Source organism: Centruroides vittatus, unplaced genomic scaffold, assembly GCF_030686945.1.
Source record: "Centruroides vittatus isolate TY-2023 unplaced genomic scaffold, ASM3068694v2 scaffold_211, whole genome shotgun sequence".
Classification (NCBI taxonomy): domain Eukaryota; kingdom Metazoa; phylum Arthropoda; class Arachnida; order Scorpiones; family Buthidae; genus Centruroides; species Centruroides vittatus.
The window spans coordinates 1,049,531-1,072,835 of record NW_027122687.1 but is presented as its reverse complement, the minus strand read 5'-3'; the positions used below and the strand labels follow the sequence as shown (position 1 = coordinate 1,072,835).

General features: G+C 30.5%; 1 protein-coding gene across 1 annotated transcript in view; it reads left to right on the top strand.

Moving 5' to 3' along the window:
- The window catches only part of LOC136987476 (uncharacterized), a 35,788-nt gene extending 12,639 nt beyond the window's left edge, over positions 1-23,149 (top strand). The window contains exons 2-5 of the mRNA XM_067285210.1: positions 602-707; positions 21,183-21,489; positions 21,559-22,198; positions 23,008-23,149. Coding sequence (XP_067141311.1) covers positions 21,378-21,489; positions 21,559-22,198; positions 23,008-23,149 — 894 coding nt within the window. The 5' untranslated portion in view covers positions 602-707; positions 21,183-21,377. The remainder of the gene's footprint in view (positions 1-601; positions 708-21,182; positions 21,490-21,558; positions 22,199-23,007) is intronic.
- Positions 23,150-23,305: the final 156 nt, after the last annotated feature.

The window sequence follows — 23,305 nt, the reverse complement described above, 5'->3', positions numbered from 1 at the left end:
ATCTTTATAATTCCAGAATAGATTAAATTCATTAATAATAATTAAAGAGAAAAAACTCATTATACAATCGATACACAATTATAATTACAAGCAATAATAAATCCCAGTTTTAAAATCTTAATTATAATTAATTATATAATCAATTATTGTAAACTATAATAATCAACGTTATCCGTAATCACTGTTGCAACCTAACTTTAACTGTAATTAAAATGCCTTATTTGCCACCGATACGAAAGCAGATTAACATTAATAACAACTCCTTATTATCATTTATTTTTAATTATATTAAAGTTATTAATTTCTCTGCAACAAATTTTCATCCCAAAACAAATTTAATTCGTTAAAAAAAAAAATACTGTAATAAATGTAATCTTGAAGAAGTGAAATCTCAATTTTCTAAAAAACCTTATACCGGTGTTATGCAACATACTGATTAAATTCTATTTTAGTTTCCTTATAGTTTTATACTGTATCCTCCAGGAAAAAAAATACATATGGAGGGGGAAGGAAGAAGTTCCTGTTAAATTTTTGTTTTCTTTAATAAAAATCTCGTGTTGAGATTACTTTAAGAAAACAACTGAACTAATTTGTTTTATAGAATAAGAATTGGACTATGTCAATCAAGACAGCTGCGCCATTTTTATTGACAAGTTGATTTATTTCTCTCTTCTTTTGATAAATCACTACGAAATTGCCTCTGTCGTGTAAGTTTTTTTCCTTTTTTTTCTTTTTTTTCTTCTCCTTCTCCTACTTTAGTTAAGATTTAATTAAGTAATATAATGTTCTATCATATCTACTTTCAAGTTTCTCGCGGTTTTTATCAATATTATTTCAGTAACAGAATAAAAACAAGTCATAGCAGCTAATTGCTTTCTAGCAAATTTCAATAACATGCAATTAAAAAATAAATAAATAAATTTAAGTTCTTTAATATTAAAAATATAAATTAAAATTCGATACGGATTTCTTGTTTATATTTCGCCATTTAAAAATAACTGTAGAAATTTTAAACCTCTATCTCGAACGATATTTGAGATATTTAGTGAATGATACGGGCAGACAAACAGACTTAATGTCTGTAAATGTTTGCAACATTATTAGATTTTGTTATAAAATTAACGTTTTATTATATTTTTTTACGTTATTATAAACTATTATAAAGAATTAAAGTTGATTTTGTAAGGTATTAAGAAGATTAGAAGTTAATCTTTCTACTTAAATTATAATAAAATTTACTAAAAAAAAAGTCATTTGCTTTAAGTTATATAATTACTAGCAGGTAGGCCTGGCGTTGCTCGGGCAAAAGTAACGATAGCGAAGATTAAGATTATTACGTTATAGTCACAAAAGAAAGAGAGTAATTTCATCAACAAACTAAGTATTTCTAAAGAAAGATCGAATTTGAAAATCGAATATTGTAATATTGTTCGATTTTCACGACGTCTTCTCATTATATCGTTCGATTTTCATCGAATGTTCTAAAGAAGAAAAAGTCGAGAAAAACCGAACTAATCTGTTTAAATTTGAAAATAGAATATGTTCTAACATATTAACTCTTTTTTTTTTCTCTAGCGCCCGTTTTTTCTCCATCTGCGTCTTGCACGTCGCTTTCTCTTAACACTTTTATTGTTACGTAACACTTTCATTGTTGATGGAAGTGTTAAGCCTTAATCCTGTCCCTCTCCCCGTGGGGAGAAATTTCGAAAAAATTCCTTCTTAGTGTGCGTTTTGTGACGTACCGTAACTATGTACCAAATTTCAACTTTCAACTCTTAACCGTTTGGGCTCTTAACATTTCCATTGTTACGTAACACTTCCATTCTTAACACTTCCATTGTTGAAACTTCCATTATTACTAAACGACGGCCGTTTTATTTAAATATTCCCGTCAATGTCCGTTGTTTACAGGTTTTACTTTTATCTGTAATAAATAACTAATATATTTCCCCCCCTGTAATCCCTAAATTAGTAAAATTAACTTTGCTAATTTATTATAAAGTAAATGTTTTTTTTAATAATAAATTACTGTTTAATAACAATAATTTATTATTATTCAAGGAGTTAAATTGATGGCTTTTCTTTTTAGAGATAATTAATTTTTATTTTTATAATTTATTATGTTAAAATTTTGTCAGGTAGAGAGCATTAATCCTTAACCTTCTCCATATTGAACCTTGAAAATATCAAGATATTTTCTCGTTATAATTAATATTAAAAATATATTTATAACGAAATGAGTAGTAATAAATTGCTTCTTAGTAAAATAACATCAAAATGTTTGTTATAACTTACCTAAGGGCCCTAAATATAATTCACTATAACGACTTTAGTGTATATAATTCATTATAACACGATAAATATTCGAACTAAAGCGAATAATAATGAAATATATGGGAATAATTCACTAAAACGAGGTCATGTTCAACATACAAAATTAAAGGAATAAATAACTCTGCTCGTAATTCACTAAAACGAGGTTGTATTCATTAAATAGGGTTGAAATAAACTCGTTTAAAGAGGTTACTAACCGTTATAAAATTCGATTTTAAATAAATTTCATAAATAAGCGAGTTTCTAACCCTTTTATAACGATCTTAACACGTTTCTAAGCGTAAAAAAACAAAAAATAACTCTAGATAATGCATTTTCGTCACGGTTTTACTATCTTAAATTACTTAACTTCCTTTTATTTTTATTTTAAACAATATGGGAACAAAGTAAAAAAATAGATATAAGATAAAGCAGGATTATTATTGTTAAAAATCTAAAAATAATAATAATTTAGAGGGGTAAAAAAATACCCCGACTAAACAATATACAAGAGATAACAAGGTTACTGTAGCTAACAATAAGAGGAGAAAAAATGAGCGTGTCATCTGTACAATCTCCAATAGAACGACAACATATTTTTTATATATTTTTTTTTATTTTTTTAACAGGGAGAATGCCACAAAACTACTTTTATACGTCATTATCATTAATTTCCACACTACAGAACTTAACACTACAGCTGGTGTTCTTTACACAGTAACTAGTGTATTCTTATTGATCCGTTACATTCTTGTACACTAGATTAGTAAATTACGTTGTGTTTATCTTCCTCGATTCTAGTGTATGAACAGCAAACTGTATAAGAGTCACTTTCAGTCTCGTTTAATATAAAATAAAATAACAATAGTAATAATTAAATAATAAAAAAAGCCAAATTGAGTGTTTCCTTCCTGTCATTCTTCTTTCTGTAATAGGCAAATGTATAAAGGGGGAAAAAAACAAATTGTAAATGAAGTAAAAAGAAAAATTAGGCAAAAGTTGGTAAATTTTAAAAATTCAAGCAAAATAGGTAATTTTCGTGCAATAATTTCTTGAAAAATTTAAGGAAAAATGGGTGATTTTCGTGCAATAATTTCTTGAAAAATTCAAGGAAAAATGGGTGATTTTCGTGCAATAATTTTATAAAACCCAAACAAAAAGAGAGAGTTCTCGCGTAATAATTAAAAAATTCAAATAAAAATAGGCAATGCTCATGCAATAATTAAAAAAATCAAAGTAAATAATAATAATATTATTATTATTTACTTTGATTACATTTATTGTATAATAATAATATTATTATTATTATACAATAAATGAATCGTCGTACAATAACAATAAAAACTCGAACAAAAATAGACAATTATCGTCGTACAATAACAATAAAAACTCGAACAAAAATAGACAATTCTCGTATAATAGATAATAGTTAATTCTCGTGTAATGCACCAGTAATAAAATAAAATAAATATTGGAAGAAACTAGGCGCGGAACAATGCTTTGTAAGCTCAGAAAAAAGTATTCAGTGTAAACCCATCGGTTAACATAAGAACGAGTCTCGCGAGTGTAGATATCGGATAATAAATTGTTCCCATGTTACATGTTTTGTATGTGATTTATTCTAATTTTTATCTGGGATATTTCTGTTTCTTGTTTAACAATGACAACTCAATTTTAAGAAATTTATTGTACATTGAAAAGAAAGGTAAAAGTTCAAATGATTATTTTCAATAGCCTTAATTTGGGAATATTTTTTTTCTTTTATCAATTGTTTATGACTGTACTGCGTGTGCTATTATAGTAACAGTTGTGTGTAGAAGAATATATCAATATATTTGTACTTATAACAGATAAATTTTAAAACTGTTAACACAATATTTAGATATAATTCGGCATCTCGTGAGAATTATCTTTGACCTTTGACTTCTGTAGTGCTTTACGGAACAAAAATAAAAGTGAAGCTTCCTCTATAGGCCTTACGTTGAGCTTCATCACATACATTCAGAATTCGAAGGAATCCTGACACATCTTTACCCTCTACGGGTGGCTCTAGCCACCCGTAGAGGATAAAGATGTGTCAGGAATATGGGTGGCTAGCATTCTTTATGGGTGGTTAGCACTTTCTATAGGTGGCAAATGCTCTCCATGAATAGCTAGCACTCTCTATGGGAAGCCAGCACTCTCCATGGATGGTTAGCATTCTCTATGGTTGACTAGCACACTCTATGGGTAGGTAGCACTTATAGAGATTTATCAGATAAGTTAAAATCTAACAATTTTCATAATTTATTGTGTCTAATTTTTTAAATTTTGTATTATTACTTACAAAAATTTGAACGAATTCGCTTAAACATAAGGCTTTTCATCTTCCTTGCAGGCCTGGGAGCCAGCCAGGCTATTAACATTTCCTTACAAATTTCAACTAACAATGGGGTAGAAATGTTATTCTCCACAAGTTTTATTATTTTCAAATATAAAATACAGTTTTTTTAGTAATGTTTTTCTTAATTTTTAATATGTAAGAGGTCTCAAAGATAAGCAGCTTGGGCCCCTCTGCACCTCTAAGTAGCTTGACAATAAATTGGAAATTTTACTTCAGCTGCTTTATAGATTCGTCACGAAGTTGACATTTCACTTTCTAAATAATTATTAACGACACGTTCCTTTACAGTAACAATCATAAAACATATTTATTAATGTTTCGAGTAACCATTTTTCTTTACATTCCCCCTAATAACGTTATCAATCGTGTAAGTGCCATTAAAAGTTTTTCATACGCTCCCTTAGCGCCAATTTTTTTTTTTTTTTTATGTATTAAACGTGACTGTCATACTTCACGCAAACTACTTTAGTAATAATAAAATATGTAATAGGCTTTGTTAGCATGAGTTTCTTTCGTGTCATTAGAACAGTAATGCAAATCTTGAGATTCCATTTTGATATTTTCTTGTTAAATATTTAAATGCTACCATAGTAACAATATTAATGTTGTAAGATATATTAACTAGGAGTATAATGTTTTAATTTTTTTTATTTCGAGGGAAAGTATGGCGAGGGATTCCTCCCCCATTTTTAAATGTTTCGATATTCAAACGTCCAGAGTGCGAACAAATTCGGGTTTTTTTTGTGTTTTTTTTTTTGTCCTGTTTTTATGGGTGTTAGTGTGTTTAAGGGGTACAATTTTGTTCACCCACTTTAAAGCTTAATAACTCCTTCATGTTTTGTCGAAAATTTCTGAAATTCTGCAGAGATGTTTGTATATTAGAGACGTGTATACCGTTAAATTTTGGTGGTTAAAGGTCAACGGGGTGAGGAGATAGACGGGGTCACGTATCACATCTCGAGTGGGATCGGACTTAACGAAGATTTCACTGGTTATTAGCATTTAAAAATTTTTAAATAAAACTCGTCTCTACCCTTAAGCTTTCTGCCGTTTATAATAATTAATAATATAAAAAGTTTATAAAGTAAAACTTATAACAGATGGAGCCACACGCAAGTTTAACTTTATTGCCGGGAAAGTTACGCAACTCGTTTGTTGCATTTTTTAATGTATTTATCTTATTAGTTTAGTTAATTTCTAGTCTATATATATATATATATATATATATATACATGTGTGTGTGGTATCTGAAGGTAGTAGCAGTAGCTCAGTATAATAAATAGAACCTAAAGAAATATTTTAATATAGAAACTTATATTTTTAGCAATGCAAATAAACTATTTAAAATTGAAATTTTTAAAATATTTACTTTAAATTTTTTTATTAAAAAAAATTATTTTTACTTCTTCGAATTTTTTGAAACGTTTTGATTATTTTTTATAAAAATTTACATACGAATTTTCTTTAAAAAAATTCATTTTTTATCTTCTAAAACTTTATTTTTTAACTATATTTTTGCATTTTACTTTTTAAATTCTCGACTTAAAATAATAAAAAAAAGAGCAAAACTTAGTTTCGATTCCAGTCGTCTAGCAACCGTTGTGAATAACGGCGTATAGTCGTGACGACAACAGCGCCAAAACACGCTCTAGCGACAATCGAGGAAATTGATACAAGTCATTACTTCGCACTTAATCAGCCGATTTCATAATCGCATCACAAAATCGCGTGTACAGTAAATTAAACGCGATAAATTTGTTAAATTACGGCTAAAGTCATGAAATATTTTCGTAAACTTTCAATTAAAAATGAAAGAATGTCTTAATACAAGCATTAAAAAATTATTATATATATTTTTTCTACAAGTAGACGAAGATTAATTCGAGCCATTTAAATTAAGTGTGAAGCATTATGACATTTTGTAATTAAGTTTAATTTAATTATCGCTCATTAAGCCATTCCGATTCTTTAAATTCAATGGAATTAAACACTTCATTCATTACAAATTGGTTTAACAAATAGATTTACAATAATTTGCAAGGTTATTTTGTTTAAAAGATGGTGGAAGTTTGAATGGTTTTTCGGGAATTTCCCTTGTAAAATGCTTTGTAAAAAGCTCAAAATATCTTGTAAAAATTGTAAAATTCTTTAAAAAAATGCTTTAAAAATTGTTTCTCTACAAATATTGAACATTTTCACAAAAATCTCTTTCGAAATTCTTTCAGATCCTGTTAATACGTTTCCTGAAGCCTGAAATCAAGCAGAAAATATTAAAAATAAGCAAAATTTTGAAAAAAAAAATATTTAAATATTTTAAAAATTATGTTTAGAATAGTTAGAACTTTAAGTATATTTTAATAAATTATAAAAAAGAATTATAGTAAATATATTTTTATATGGGATTTATATAATCAATCAATCTGTATTGACGTATGGGAAATCCTGGCTTATCTGGGGAAAGTATATACAAAATGCAGAAGATTTATACAGAATTTTAAAAAATACAGTAGGGATTTATAAAAATGGGATTTATATAATAGATTATTATATAAATTCTTATACGAGGGACGTGCAGGAATTGAGTTTCGATTGGCTAGAAAGGAATAGAAACTTACTTTCTGTGAACTTGCCTTTATTGTTATAGGAAAATAATAGTTACGGCTATTTTTCAACATATTCACCTTTGAAATTCGGTCATTTGTCAAAGCTTTTGCAAATCCTCGTCAAAGAGGTCTCCGACCAACTTACAGACCCACCTTGTATGGTTGTTCGTTGCTATGGAGCAACAATAAACGACGAAAGTTATTGTTATGTTCCGAAAGAATTACGGCAAACTGTTGGAAACAAAACAAACGTGACCTCCTGACCTCTGGATTATTTTTACTTCAGGATAATGCACCGTTAGTCCTCCCGCAGCAACCCGCCACTGAATGGATAAAAACCACTGAACACGGTAGTTGGCCGTGGGTTCGAGCCTGACTAATAAGTCGACTGTGTGGAGTTTTCCATGTTTCTTCGCCCAAATATGGGCCAGCTTCCCATAATCCGGGTTTTTTTCGCGTGCCTAGAACCTAAATAGGTACCAATTTCCCACAAAAGTCTTTCCGGGAGGCATCTTCCCTTAACAGATCGACAATGTATTGCGTTGCCTTCTACCACCAATCCGTTTCAATCCACCCGCTGCACAGAGGAATTGATTAAAAAAAAATCAAGCAGGAAATCTTTGAACACCTGCCATATAGTCCCGTCTAATACATGTCAACTTCCACCTGTTTTTGCATTTGAAAAAGTTGAAAAGAGGCTGAAAGGAGACTTCTATACGAAGGTATGCAAAAACTTATCTGTCTCTATGACAAATGACTGAACCTCAAAGATAAATATATTGAAAAATAGCTGCAACTACGTATTTTCCTACGACAATAAGCTGAAAGTTTCTGTTCCTTTTTAACCAACAAAACTTAATATTTGGACGTGCTACGTATTAATAATATAATATTATATCATAATATAACTATAAATAGTATAAAATCTCGATATAGCTCTCCCAAATAGCGTATCACCGTCTTAAAGCGCTAATAAACGAACGGATATCCCCCATAAATATTAAGCATACATTCTCAACATTCGTGTACGATTTTGCATTGCAAACGACATCCTCGCCACCATATGACACGACTTTCAACCCCCCAAACTCAAACTTACGTGTAGACTACGTAATTCTTATTGTTTGAAATACTTCAGAGAACAAAATTTTGACGTTAAATCGAAGTTTCATTGTATTATGAATTTGCATATAATAAATATAATGTATATTTTCATGAATAGAGTTAAAATATATATCTAAATATAAAATATATTTTTATATATTGTTCGTATATATTTAATCAGCGTGTCCTGCCATATCTGTTCTCGATTTTAGTGGTGTTGTTCCCCTGTACATCATACTTCTCCCGGCAACAAGCGAGTCATTCCAATTATCTAACTCCGTTGTTGAGAAAATTTTGGATTGAAATCACGTGACTTCCGGTCCATTCCGAAGTTAATCGGGACCTCAGGCCCCAAGCTTTCCATATCTGGTCTCGTTTTCCATCCATCTAACTTTGTTCCCGTTAACGGACAGACCGACAGACGGAATGTATAGGTGAATTGCAGCCCAAAAATTCTGAATTTTATTGAAGAAAATTTTAAAAATTGTCTTAACATATATTTAAAGCGAATTTACTTTTAAAATATTAAAAAAAAAAAAAAACAGCAATCAGAAGTTGAAAAGTAATGAATTTTCAAGTAAATTTTTTAAAAAGATAAAAGAAATTTTAATATCATTAAAACTTTTTAAAATTATTTACTTTAATTTAATAACTTTAAATTATTTATTTTGTTAGAATCTTTTTCATAGAATTCTTAGAGAATCTCTTTAAATTATTTCCTTTAATTCAATAGCTTTAACTCGTTTATTTTGTTAGGATTCTTTTTAGAATCCGTAGAAGAAATTTTTTCTTTAAAATTATTCCCTTTAATTTAATAAATTTAACTATATTTATTTTGTTAGAATTCTAAACATCTTTAAATATTTTTAACTAGATACTAAAAAAAAATATATTTAAAAAAAATAACCTTATATATACAGTTAAACCTGTCCAATACGGCATCCAAATAAGACGGAAATCTACCAAACCAGAAGAATTATTCAGTCACTGTCGTTTCCGGTTTATGCAGGTTTACTTTGTATTTACACAATAAAAACGATACAAAGTTTCTAAACAACAGGAAATAATTTTAAAAAATTAAATAAATAAAAAATGGAGAACATCGCCTGCCCCTTTAAATTACTCTTCACCGCATGGTTTACGGATATTGCAGGTAATTTAGTCAGTTACAAGGCAATTAATCAATTACGTTATTAATCTGGGTCACACATAATTAATAGCTTTATAATTATTTTTCAATCTATTAAAATCAATTACAATTTAATATAACATCGATTTTAATATAACGAAAAAGAGTATTTAAAGCTAATGATGAAATTTTAAAGATTCGTCGACGTCAGTTAAAGAATTGATTATTGTAATTAACAAATTTATAATATATATATATATTAAAATGTAATTAAAACGAATATATTAAGATATCTCGACAATTAGACACCATACAGAAACATTCGAACTCATTTACGATGTTAAACTTACTTGGCAGTGGCTGATAATTCTAGTGAATTAAATCAATTAAAGACAGTATTTATTACATGGTATCGTTGTATAATTAAAGGAGGCAAGCTGAACGAATTGTTCGCGAAGATTACTTTATAAAATATTCAGCAAACAGTAGCTAAGAGAAGGAAAAAAAAAGCAAAAAGAAAATTTTTTTTAACAAAGAGTTGCATAACTTTTCCGGCAAGAGTTTAATCGTGTGTGTCGCCATCTGTTATAAAAAGTTTTAATTAAATATCACAGTATTAATTATTATAAAATGACAAAAAGCTTAATTTTGAGGATAAGGATGGGATTTATAAGAAGAAAAAAAAACTTTATTAAATCCGATTTCATTCGAGATGTGACAAGTGAGCCTGCTCTATCTCCTCACCTCGTTGACCTTTAACCACCAAAATTTAATGGTATACACGCCTCTAATACACAAATCTCCCTGCAAACTTTCAGAAATGAAAGAGTTATTAAGCTTTAAAGTGGGTGAACAAAATCGCACCCCTACACACACTAGCACCAATATAAACAGGAAAAAAAGAATTTTTTAGCATTTCAGCAAATTTTATAGACTCCGAGTTCAAACATTTAAAATCTGGAGGGTCATTTTTTGACGATTTCCATACTTTTCCTCCGTTATATATAACAGAAACAAAGTAATAAGCAAAAAGATTTCTGATAATCATCATTCTGATAATTGTTTTTCGATACGTAAGTCCGTAAATCTCCTTTTCCCTCCTTGAAAAAAAATTTAGAAAATATTTTTATAATAAAAAGTAAATATTCTGCTTGCATCGAGACAATAATTCTATCGACAAAAAAAAATAAAAATAAAAAACGTAATAAAATAATAATACCCTGGCAAACAGGAATATAATTGTTTTATTTCTTTTTATTATTTTCCTCGGAACTTAACCTCTTTACAATACCATTAATATAAATCAAACATAACAAAGAGATCAAAGATCCTTTCTTTTCCTAAGAGGAAGTTATCCTAGTGGTGAAAGGCAGCAATTATCTAGGATTTTATTAAATATTCTTGCTTAAAGAAAGGGGGGAAAAAAGGAAGAAGAAAGAGGATTAATCGGATTAAATTACATCATTATCCAGTAGGAATTAAGGAGATGGGTTTTTTTAATCTTAAATATAATGGAGCTGTTGCTATTAAAAACCATAAATTCTTTCGGTTAATTTAGTTTAATATATCATAATTAAGATTGTAATCTTGGATTATCTGGAATTTTTTTTTTTTTTTTTTTTTTTTTGCCGTTTCTGGAAATATTTCTGAAGAATTTCTCCTGGAAATTTTAAGATTTACAGAATGTTGCTATCAGTCTATAAAATATCTCTGCAAATCTTTAGAAATCTAAAGAGCTGTTCCTTGTCATAAATTTTTCTCGGTTCTAAAAAATATATTTAAAAAAAAATATTAAAAAATTTCGGAATATTTTTTAAAGGAATTTTTAAAATCCGAATTAGGTTACTATTTTAAGAATTTTCTTGGATGTGTTGAAGCTTATTAGAATTTAAACGAGTTTCTAAATTTAAGAAATTCTTCTAAATCGAATAAATTTCTTGAATCCAAATAATGTTTTTTATATAATCGTGAAATTCGGAAGCGTATTCTGTGATTTAAAGTATAATTTTCGGGTTTTTGTGGGTCTGTTTGGATAAGCAAGTTCTTTGATTGTTCGGGATTATAATAAAAAATATTAAAAAATTCTCATGAGGATAATTTATAAATGAATTTAAAACGGGAATTAAGTTTTAATTTTGTGTCAAAATGTTCTTCACGCGTGTAACACCAGTTTCTCTTAAATACGTGAAGAAAATTCGAAAATAAGAGAAACTGGCCCCTTACTCACTTATTAGACACGTGAAAGAAATCCAGAGATAATAGCTAAATGTCGACCAGTTTCCTTAATTCCTGTTTTCCTACACGTGTTTAAAACACCCGAATAGGGGCCATTTTCTCTTATTTCCAGATTTTCTTTACGTGTTTAGACACGTGAAGAAAACACGAGAAACTCATTAATCTTAGCCCGTTGGTGAGGCGCGAACTCGCGACCAGTGCTCGTTGGTTTCACACTGTACCCACCATTGACCGAGTTTCTATACGGAATGCACGTTTGAAGGGGTGCACTTGTGATGCACATGCACAAATAACGAACATGTTAATATGTGTTTGCTACCAGTGGGAGAAATGCATTTTTATGTGCATTCAATTAAATGGCACTCACATTGATCATATAAGTGGTTGTATAATAAACGTTTGATGACTTTCGAATCTTCTGTATATCTACAGTATAGAACACCATAAAAAGATTAATTTTAATATAAAAAGTGAAAACCGAATATTCTTTAATTATTAATTTTAATCTAAGTTTTAAGTCAATACAATAACAGTTATAATATAATTTTAACTTCTTCAAAACTTAATTTCTGATCATGCCATTTAACGATCGACCCTGTCTATCTTCCCACCTCCTTGATCTTTAACCTCCAAAATTTAACAGCGTCAATATCCCTAATAGACAAACCTCCTTGCAAAATTTCAGAAATTTTCGACAAAAGGCACAGGAGTTATTAAGTTTCAAAGAGGGTGAACAAAGTCGTACCCATACTAACATCCATACATATAGAAAAAATCCACGTGTCTAACACCCGAATAGGGGTCAAGTTTCCCATATTTCCGGGCTTTCTTCACGTGCCTAACACCCGATAGGAGCCAGTTTTCTGTAGAAAATCCTATCCCCATTGACAAATGCCCACGTGTTGCATTGACGTACTCTAACCGAGTCAAATCACCCTTGTAGTTTAAACAATTACTTATTAAATGTAAAATTATTATTATAAAATAAAGAATAAATATACATAAATTAATAAAATTCCATTTAATTTTACATACAGTTTACAATCGTATTACAAAAAACATCAGCGGTTGCTCTTTCCTGCGAGAGAGATTGACATAAATCAAAACAGGTTATAATGTATGACACATACTTTGATAAACTGAATATAATAACAAAATTTTCTTCAATCCATCCAAAATTCGGATTTATGTCAATAAAAAAAAGAAATTGAAACAGCTGCCATTTTAGTGACGTCAAGAAATAATATTGCAGTATGTATGACGAAATATACAGGAAATTCAAATTTTCTTCAAATCTGTTCGGAAGTCGGATTTATGTCAATATAAAAAATTGAAAAATCTGTAAAATTTTCTCTTTATTTCACATCTGTTCATTTTACTTGTTAATTTAAAAATTTACTAAATTATATAACGAAATTTCGATTTTTTTTTTCAAGTTTTGGGGAAGATTTGTGGTTCTGTAAATTATTAAAATGATTTTGTAAATCGCACAGGAATTGCCAAAAAGTTCTCTATATTCTGAGCTTAATCTGATCACTTCTATATTAAAACGTTTAATTTCTTCGATATTTAGCTTCACAGTTAAGGTATAACCTGAAAAATTCCAGCTCCTTCTACAGACAGACAGCATACCAACTTTAACTTGTTATAGTCCGTGCATCGAAAGAATAGACGTGAGTCAGCCTGAGCTGGAAAGGTCTATGTCAGATGAAAGGGATGGAAGGAGACTTGTGGGAATTGACATATGGATCACAGTAATAAAATTTGTAAAAGAAAGAAAGTAATACAATTAGATTATTTATGATAAAGATAGCATAAAAACGTTTTAAAAATGTAAAAAACAAAATGGCCGAATGTTTCAACTCCCACGTGTCTCCTTCCATCCGACATAGATCCTTCCAGCTCAGGCTGACTCATGTCTACTCTTTCGATGCACGGACTATAACGAGTTAAAGTTAATTGTCTGTTGGTATGTCTGTCTGTCTATACCAGGAGCTGGAATTTTTCGGGTTATATTCTAATTGTAAAGCTAAGCATTGAAGAACTTTAAATGTTTTAATATAGAAGTGATCAGATTAAGCTTAGAATATAGGGAATTTTTTGGCAATTCCTGGATGACATAAAATTTACTGAAATTTAATTTACACGGTCGAATCTCCAGTAACCGCCACCTGTAAACAGCGGCCAGTGGTCGTTGTTATAAAAAAAAAGAAGTAAAAAGTAATTTTTATATATTGTTTTTTAATCCCCTGGAAGATTGTAAGAATTATAAATTATATTAAAATAATATCGCGCTTGCATTAAAAAATGTAAAATATTTTTCAATCTTCGTTTCAATTTTAAGACTTGTATTTTTTTATTTTTATTTTTTTATTTAAATAAAATATATATGTATGAATTTAAAATGATATATTCTAGATTTTTATAGTTTTTGATATTCGTAAGAAGAAATTGCATGTTCTGTAATTTCATCATAAAAATATTACTTTAAAATGAAAAAAATTCACTTGTTGATCTATTTATTTTTATGAAAAGTCATATTTTTGATATTTAAATGTTCTATTTTTTAATATAAAATATATATTAAGTAAATTTAATTACAATTCGGGTTACATTCAGGGTGGTTCACAATTCGGTTAAGACAACTGAAGATTTGTAGCAATGTATTACAGTGTTATAAATTGTTTATTGAGCAAAGAATAAATTTGTAATTTTCTCAACAGAAAATACACTGAAACCGTTAACTGACCTGTGTGGTGTAATACGGTTCAAAAGATTACCATTGACACGTAATTAAGGTATGCTTCGAATTGGAAGACAAGTGGAATAGAACAGGTTAAATACTAGTACTTGGTCGTGAGTTCGCGCGCTGTCCACGTGGAGTTTTCCGGGATTTCTTCACGTTAGTAGGACCTAAATAGGGGCCAGTTTCCAATAAAAAGCCCATCCGGGAAGCATACCTCAGGGTGTATCGCGTGCCGTATGCAAACGTGATATCTAGAATGCCTTTAAACCCAATTTACATTGCAATACTGTAATATTAAAAATTGTCACTTTTGCAATGAAACAATAGCAATTGTTATATTACTTAACATTGGCATAAATTCAAAATTTCGAATTTATTTGTAGAAAATTTGATACAGGCCTGTGTGGATTTTCATCTAGATACAGGCCGAAATTTCTATCATATGTAGTCAAACCTCTGAACGACGGCCACTGACGGGGACATAAAAATGGCTGTTGTTAGAGGGTTATTTCAAAAAAAAGATTTGTGAAGAAAAATGACGGCTGTTGGGTAATGGCTGTCATCGGAGGTTCGACTGTGTTTTCTTTCCTTTTACAGTAGTCTCTTAGATTATAAAATAATGTATTTATAGTCACATCAGAATAACACCTGTGGCCTTAAAATCGAAATTAATGCATACAATATTGCCTTATGGCACCATCAAGTGTGACGTTATGCAACATTGTTAAGCATAGGACTAGCAAATGACTAGATTTTGCAGAGGTTTGGTTTTAGCACCATTGATTTGTACAGAGCCCGAATTAGGATCGGCCTTTTCAGTGACGTTAGAGAGATCGTCACTTTACAGAGGTTTCAGGCATAATTATCGCTCCCGTAATGCAATAAATCTACAAAAATTAAATTATCTTCTTATAGCAAAATTTCTGTTTTAAAAAAACGCTTAAAAACCTGCAAAAAATTCCTCCATTTTAAAAACGCCTTAGTCATAATGACGTCGAATTTTACGAAAATTTTAAATCGCTGACGTTTAATCACGTAAGCGATGACGCGTGCTTATTTCGTGACGTCATCGGAGGGATAAACCAGGATTGGACGAAATTATCGCGTAATTAATAAAGGACGTATCTCGAGTAAGGGAGAGGGGGAGGAAAATCTATAAATCTATAAAAATCGGATAAGACGTCAGAGAAAAGAAAGAAATAAATAAAACAAAAATGAATTCGGTAAAATGTCAAGCGTAACAAATACGCCAAAAATAAAAGAAGAAATAGGTGGAGGGGGTAGGAAAAACCTAGAAAAATCGTCTTTTTGGCGATATCCAATAATGAGATCAGATTTTTCGATGCGTTGCAAGAATCTTTTTTCAGTAATTTTGCTCTTTTCTAAATTCTTTGAAGATGGCTCACAATCAAATATATATAATTCAATTTATAATCATTGTAAATTAATTTTTTCCTTCATTTTATTCATTTAATTATAATAAAAAAGAAACTAAATTAAATTTAATCGTACGGTAATACGTTGAAATTATATTTTTGAACTTTTTAAATTTTTTTTAAATGGAATCATTCATTAAAATGCTTCTAGAATTATTTTTAAGAGAAAATATTTTATTATTTAATTGTTATTTCCTAAATTTTATCTTAATTAAAATTAATTTAAAATAATTTCTATTGTTTTAATTGTATTTATACATATTGATTGTTAAGCTTGCGACAATATTCAACAGATGGCGCCACGAGCAGTTCGCTTTCGTTTAGGTTATTCGCTAGGATTTAAACACATAATCTTTCCGTTTACGTCATTTCGACGTCATCTCTCCAGTTTTATAATGAGCGGGGATAAAAATGACGTCAAATTTGCGTCAGAGGGTTTAATAACGAATCGTAAAGCGCTCTTATCAATGGTGTCTTTATGGTTTTTTACGTTAAAAACGATAGAAATGGAGAAATTTTACGGAAAGGTTAATTTAATATATTCCACATAAAAACGTTCAGAAGATTTTATAGAAATTTGCGCGCTTTCTAGCATTTAATCGAAGCTTTTTTTTTATTTTTTAATATGAAGAACAGTTTGTTGGAAAAGTTCATCATAATCATATATCAATAGTGGTTGGAGATTGATATATACTCCCAAAATAGGCTCGAATCCATTTATTTTACGAGTGTATAGCCTTGGAAAGAGTATGATGGATGGATGCGGCTAGTAAATTTCTCATGAATGGACACGACAGTAATAAATTTTTCAGGTATCTCGAAAGTAAAATACACCCAAAAGATGCTGAGATATAGTAAACAAAAAAATTATTTATCAAAACTGAGGAGATTTGGTCACGCTGAACAGATCAATTTATTGCCTAAAGGGTCATTTATTAAGGATATTTAATGCTGAAGAGGTCAAGTTATTAAGGGTACTTAAATCTGGACGGGTTAACTTATTAATTTAAAGTTATCTAATGCTAAAGAGGTCAAGTTACGTATATTTAATGCTGGAAAGGTTAAGTTATTGAGGGTATTTAAAGCTAAAAAGGTCAAGTTAAGTAAATTTGATATTAGAGGAGCTGAAGAATATTCAATGCTGAAGAGGTTAAGTAGGTTAAGCTTATTAAGCACAATAATGCTGAACAGGTCAAATTATTAAGTATAATTAATGTTGAAAAGGTCAATTTATGAAATATATTTAATTGGAAAGATCAAGTTAAGTACGTTTAATGCTAGAAAGGTTAAGTACAGTAAAGCTGAGTAACTCGACTTTATTAAGTAGAGCGTTGAAAAGGTTAAATAATTAAGAAATTAATTAAAATCAAAATTTTTTAGTAAAACTTTAGAAAATTGGTTGGAGACGAAATTGATGTTTGATTACAAAAGAAAAACCTTACATCAGACGAATTATTTGCTGGCCAAAAGAGTAGAATAGGAGAAAAAGATGTTATCATCGCAACAACTGATAGGAAGTGTTAGAGATAAGAAACAAGAAAACTAACTAAAAATTAGATTTATTTGTCTTGTCACTTCACCCTGGTGTAGCCATAATTATTATTTATGTTTAACACTACATAAGTTAATTAGTAGAAATTTAATTAGCTGTAAAAAACGCGAAGAAAATCGAAGGTAGACAGCGATTTATTGTTGAAAGTGACGAGAAAACTCTCAATAGAAAAAAAGGAAAAAAAAAAACAGAAAGAAAAGTATAAAGGGGATGGTAAGAATTGATGACAAGAAGAGAGGAATTCTGACAAATGCGTGACTAGAAGAAAACACGCAGCCATGGGTAATAACACATCGAAGAAGTTGATGATAAAGTAACAAAAAAAATGAGGGAAAGAAACAGAAAAGCGTTGAAATGGGAAAGAAAGAGATGGATGTAAACGATACAGAGGACTGGAAACAAAGAAGAAAGAAATTGAAATATCAATAAAAGAATTAAACAAAAGAATAATTGATGAAATCCCAATTGTACCATTGGAAGATGCGGAGGCAAATGAAGACAAATGGTTATATGAAGTCAATTAATCTATTATACAAAAGAATGGTTACTTATGTAAATATCGATAATTTACATTTTAAAAAAGAAGAGATATAAAGTTTTAAAACAGGAACACAGATCTTTTAAAAATACATTTTCGATTTTGATCAGCTAGCTTTGAAAGCTAGCTTTGGAGGGAGAGATTTCGGGTAAAAATAATTAGTGAGGTTCACATTTTCAAATTTTCTAAGGAAATTTGAAAATGTGGGTCCTTCTGAGGCCCGAAAAACCGATTCAGAATGCCAGGAATCGCTAGCTTTCGAGAGCCCTAATCTGAGAGGGTATAAAAAATTTTTACGAGTTTATAGCTAAATATTTTATATATATCTCGTATTATATTAAATGCAGGGATGTGAGAAAATTGAAAAATATTATCTATATTATTACGATTTAATCTTAATAATACAGCGGGATTTAGTATTGTTAGAAAGGCTTACGGAAAAGGGGACGACACTAAAAAATATTGATATAATAATATATATATATATATAAAGGGGGGAATAAAATAGAGTAATAACAAGAAATTTGAAACACAAAACGGCAAGAAGAAAAGTTTTATATAAAAGAAGGAATGAATCGACATATAGAAAAGATTTATTAAATGTTTTGTGTAGAAAATAGCTTCAATAGCTCAGATATATTGACCTTAAGAAAAGAATACGAACTATTGAAGAATTGTACTTCTAAGATGGGTTTTTGGAAAATAAGATGGATGGACAAATATAAAAATAAAGATATTTTGAAAAAGACGAATAAAAAATAATAAAAATAAAAATAAAATTCGAACAGATATCGTGGAAAGAAGAAAAATTACTTGGAATCATCCCATGGAGAAGTGTTGAAGAGCAATGATCGAAGTTGAAACAAAATGGAAAGAACCTGTATATTATTTGAATTTATAGGTAAAAATATGCCTATAAATTCAAATAATATACAGGTTCTATTAATATTCTATCAAATTTTCTTGTAATTTTGAAAGTGTGGGGCCCCCTCTGATCGGTCCGAGGCCCGAAAAACCGAATCAGAATGCCCGGACTCGGGACTTCAAATTCGAATGAGTAGAAATATGCTTTAAAGCATATTTTTACCCAGGCGAATTTGAATTAGGGGACCCCACGTGTAGTGTTGACTTCGGATATTTTTCTTCTAAAGAAGTTTTTGGGGGAAGTATTTTCTTATAAAAGATTGGTTTGGGGTCCCACCAACGGGGACAATTGCATTTTTTTTTTTAACCCTACTGATGTAAAAATATACTTTGCACGTTTTATTTATTTATAAACATATAGGTGTCTATGCCTTATGTACCACAATGCCTTAAACTTTGCCTTAAACTTTCTTATGCATCTTTATTTCTCTGAAAGGTATAGTACAGGACGGCTTAAAACCTACATTAAAATCTGTGTAAACCGGAATCGCACAGTATCGAATATTTTACCGGTTTGACAGATTTCCATGTTGAACGTTCTTTATTAACATAGAAAATTGCTCCGTTCCAAAGCCTTTTTCCGTTTAGGCACATTTCCTTTTTATTCAGGTTCCGCTATAGACAGGTTTTACTGTAGTAACTTAAATGGGTCTTGAATCCAATTTACTTCACTGATCATAAATGTAATTAAAAAACAATACCAAACAAAAACAATCAGTGGAGCGTTATACCTTCACGGGGCCCAGGTGAATTTGAATTAAGAGGCCCCATGTACAGTACAGCGTTGACTCTGGAGACATATTTCTTCGGGAGAGTTTTTTAAGAGGAAATATTTTCTTATAAAAGATTGGTTTGGGGACCATTTTCTGTTGGGGCCCCAGGCAATTTTCTTTTTTTTTTTTTTTTTTTTCTCTCATAAGATAATGAGCTGGGCTGAAGAATTGACTTAAGCTATAACGTAACAGAGAGACTCTTCCCCTCTATCAAATAATAATAAATTTTAAAAATATAAGGCCCTAAATTGTAGCTTTTTATCTGTGTAGTCGTAAATCTGATCCTGATTTTCGAGGGATTTCGTGTTTTGTTATTTTCAAGCACGTTTGAAGGGGGAGAAACTTCTAAACTTCTGAAGTACCCTCTTCTGAATTATTTTATTGCCTCGAAAGAAAGAAAGAAAAGAGAAAAGAATTCTTGTTTCTGCTGATCTAACTGAATATTCACCTCTACAAAACCCTGCGTATGACTTTCGATCGGAAACGTTTAAATATAATTTAGTTGCCATAGTTACGAGATAATCTTTATAAATGTTTTAAGCAAAAATTAATAAAAGTAGATTTATAATCATTTATAACAAGACGAATTATATTAAATAAATTAAAAATTTATATTGAAAACTAAAGTTTAATCCCTGAAAAGGCCTCCTTATAATTTGTTTCTGTCAGTCACGCTCTGTATCTTTAGCAGTATTCATTAAACGAAAACGGGAGTGAAATGTTTTATTATATACTGTATGAGTTGCCTTACTTTTAACGTGGTTTTTTTTTGTTTGTTTAAATTTGGGCCCATTTTAAAGAAATATAAGCCTACTCGGGACTGTGTTAAGCATTTTTGAGGCCTCAAGCCCAATTTCTTCATAATTATACAATATTAGTAATCGGCGTGAGATAAGGCCCTTTAAGAAGAGCTACGACTAGGTATGCCCCATGAGTTAAAGCAATTATACCTGCAGTTATACAAAATTGTACACTCTTTAAAATTATTTGAGACAATAGAAATGTAGAGAACACGGAAAGTGTGTGTCTTGTGCACCCTATAGAGCCCCGCCTTTAGAGGGGTTTTAGAGGATCTTGAAAAGGTCCCTTATTTGTATTATGCCCTGTCTCTTGCAAAACAAATTTGTATGTTTATACATACACAGGGTGATCAAAAGATTATTACAAACGATAGAGGTAAGCTGTGCCATTACTAGACAGTTGGCAACAGATGCAAAGGCATAATGACTAAGGGGGCCTCAGGTTATGGAGTAAGGGTTAAGGCACTAAGGGAACAGGAATTAAGAGGTCTAAAACCTTACACAAGACAGCTGAAAAGCTAGTTAGTGCAGTGAATTTTTTGATTACCGTGTCTATGTTAAACGAATAGTGTGAAATATTAATATTTATCCGGTATTCTAAATTAATTATTATATTTGATAAGTTACATATATACAAGAAAATTAGGTGATAAGATGCTCTGTTTGTCGGTCGGGTCATGTCTGAAAGATGAGAAAGAATGAGAAGTTCGATCGCCTCCATTGAACTGTTAAACGTGCTGAAGTAAAAAGGGTGTAGGCCGTTCTTTTGTCTTATAAAAGCTGATTTAATAGCACATAAAAACTATTTTACGTCTCAACCTTCGAGTCGTTACACCTAAAAATGAGGATCTCTTTTATATCTGCATCGTTATTCATCTTCATCCATGGCACATCAGCTGCAAGAAAATTCATTCCAGATAATAATAATAAACTGATATATCAAGAATCCCCCGGTGAGTATCAGCTGAAAGGGCCATAAAATGTATTTTAACACGGAATAATGTTTATTAATTGTTATATAGATTATCCTGATTACATATTTAACAAGACGAGAAGCCATTCTTATGGATACGAAGTAGATCAGAAGGATAGACGTAAGGGCAATCGTGACAATTATCCATCTGCTAGTGGTTATAATGATGCTTCGACTTGGCAAAGTTATGGTAACAATTATGGTGGAGGTGGTGAAGGATTTAGCATATTGGGAGGCGGTAAAGGAGGAGGAGGAGGAGGAGGGTTCGGTTTGGGCGGTGGTAAAGGTAAACAAGGTGCTAAAGCCCTGTTGGCAGTAGTTATACCTTTAGCACTTTTGGCGGTGCTTGGCCCTTTAATGGCCAGCCAGGTGATGTTACCTCTGGCTGTGGCTAGCACGTCACTTCCGGGAACCCTCCCAACAGGAAGACGAAGGAGAGCTTTGAGATTTTTTGCTAGGGATGCGGATAAAAGATCAGAATTCTTTCGACGTTTGGAGATGCTCAGATCTATTCAAAGATATTTAGCAGAGGTTGGCGAGGAAAACGTGTTTCGTGAGGACCTGATGCTTTCGTACTTACGTTGTAGCGGCTTATTGGCACCGGAAAATCATTGTTTGGAACGATTAGCATGTGAATTTACCTACTCTCGAGCTTCTTTCCCACGTCTAGAGCAAGAAGTCGTATCGATGTAAGTATAAATTTATTTAATTCGATTTAAATTCGTCAGATGGCGACAGCGGTGGGGCGTGGATTAAAAATACTATTACGCTACTAATTATCAATGGTACATCCTAGATTAGTTTAAACCGTATTTTTATATAATTAAAGAAGTCGCATGAGTCACGCTTGTTAGACTTAAATGCAATTATCAGTGAGAACTTGCAAAATGATTCCCGTTGAAAAAAAAAAACATTTTTTATTTTGTCTTCTACTTTATTCGTATATAATTTACTACAGACAGAAGACATTTCTAAATAATTGCAACACCATTTTCATTAAAAGAAATTATGCAAAATACTTCGAAACAGGACCTCACCCACCACATCATTATACTCGCTCCATTGGTTTTAATGTACTGTAACAATAAAGTTCGAAATGTTATGGCTGGGTGAAGGTTAAAATGATGACATAACAATGATCCGTTCGATTGTTTTCGCATAAGGAAACAATAGGATAACACCCAAACTTATTTAGGATGCGCGTAGGGCCGATGAGAGGGTGAAGTCAAACTTGGGGCCCTACAAGTGCCTGTAATGAAATCTTAATTATAAAGCTTATTAGTGTAATTTCGAGTGCATAAAGGGAGGTAAATCGAGAGCATGTGTCAGAAGAGATAGAAGGGCTGGAGAGGCCCTAGCTTCAAGGTCGTGATCGCTCTTTATGTTGCAGACTTGTTTATTGTGTTATGTCCATTTATTTGTTAAATTTTGTGTTGTTTACGCGATTTTTTTGTTTGTTGTTTACATTACTAATCTGTTTAACTTTCTCTATTTCCAGTGTTTTCTACAACATTATGAAGAACAAACGCATTGATAAAAGCGATAAACAGAGATTAAGAAAGGCAGCAAGAGTTGGAAAATACAAAAAAGGAAACTGTTCTATTTATTACTGCAATAAAATCGATTCCAATATAAAATAAAATATTCTCCAATGCTAAAAATAATAATGAAAGATCATATTATTTTAGTAATAAATAAATTAAAGTAGAAAAATTATCTGTTAAAAATATTATTTACGACTATTTGACAAGATGTGTTTTAAGAATTCAAATTTTAAAAATAGGTCATATGTTTAT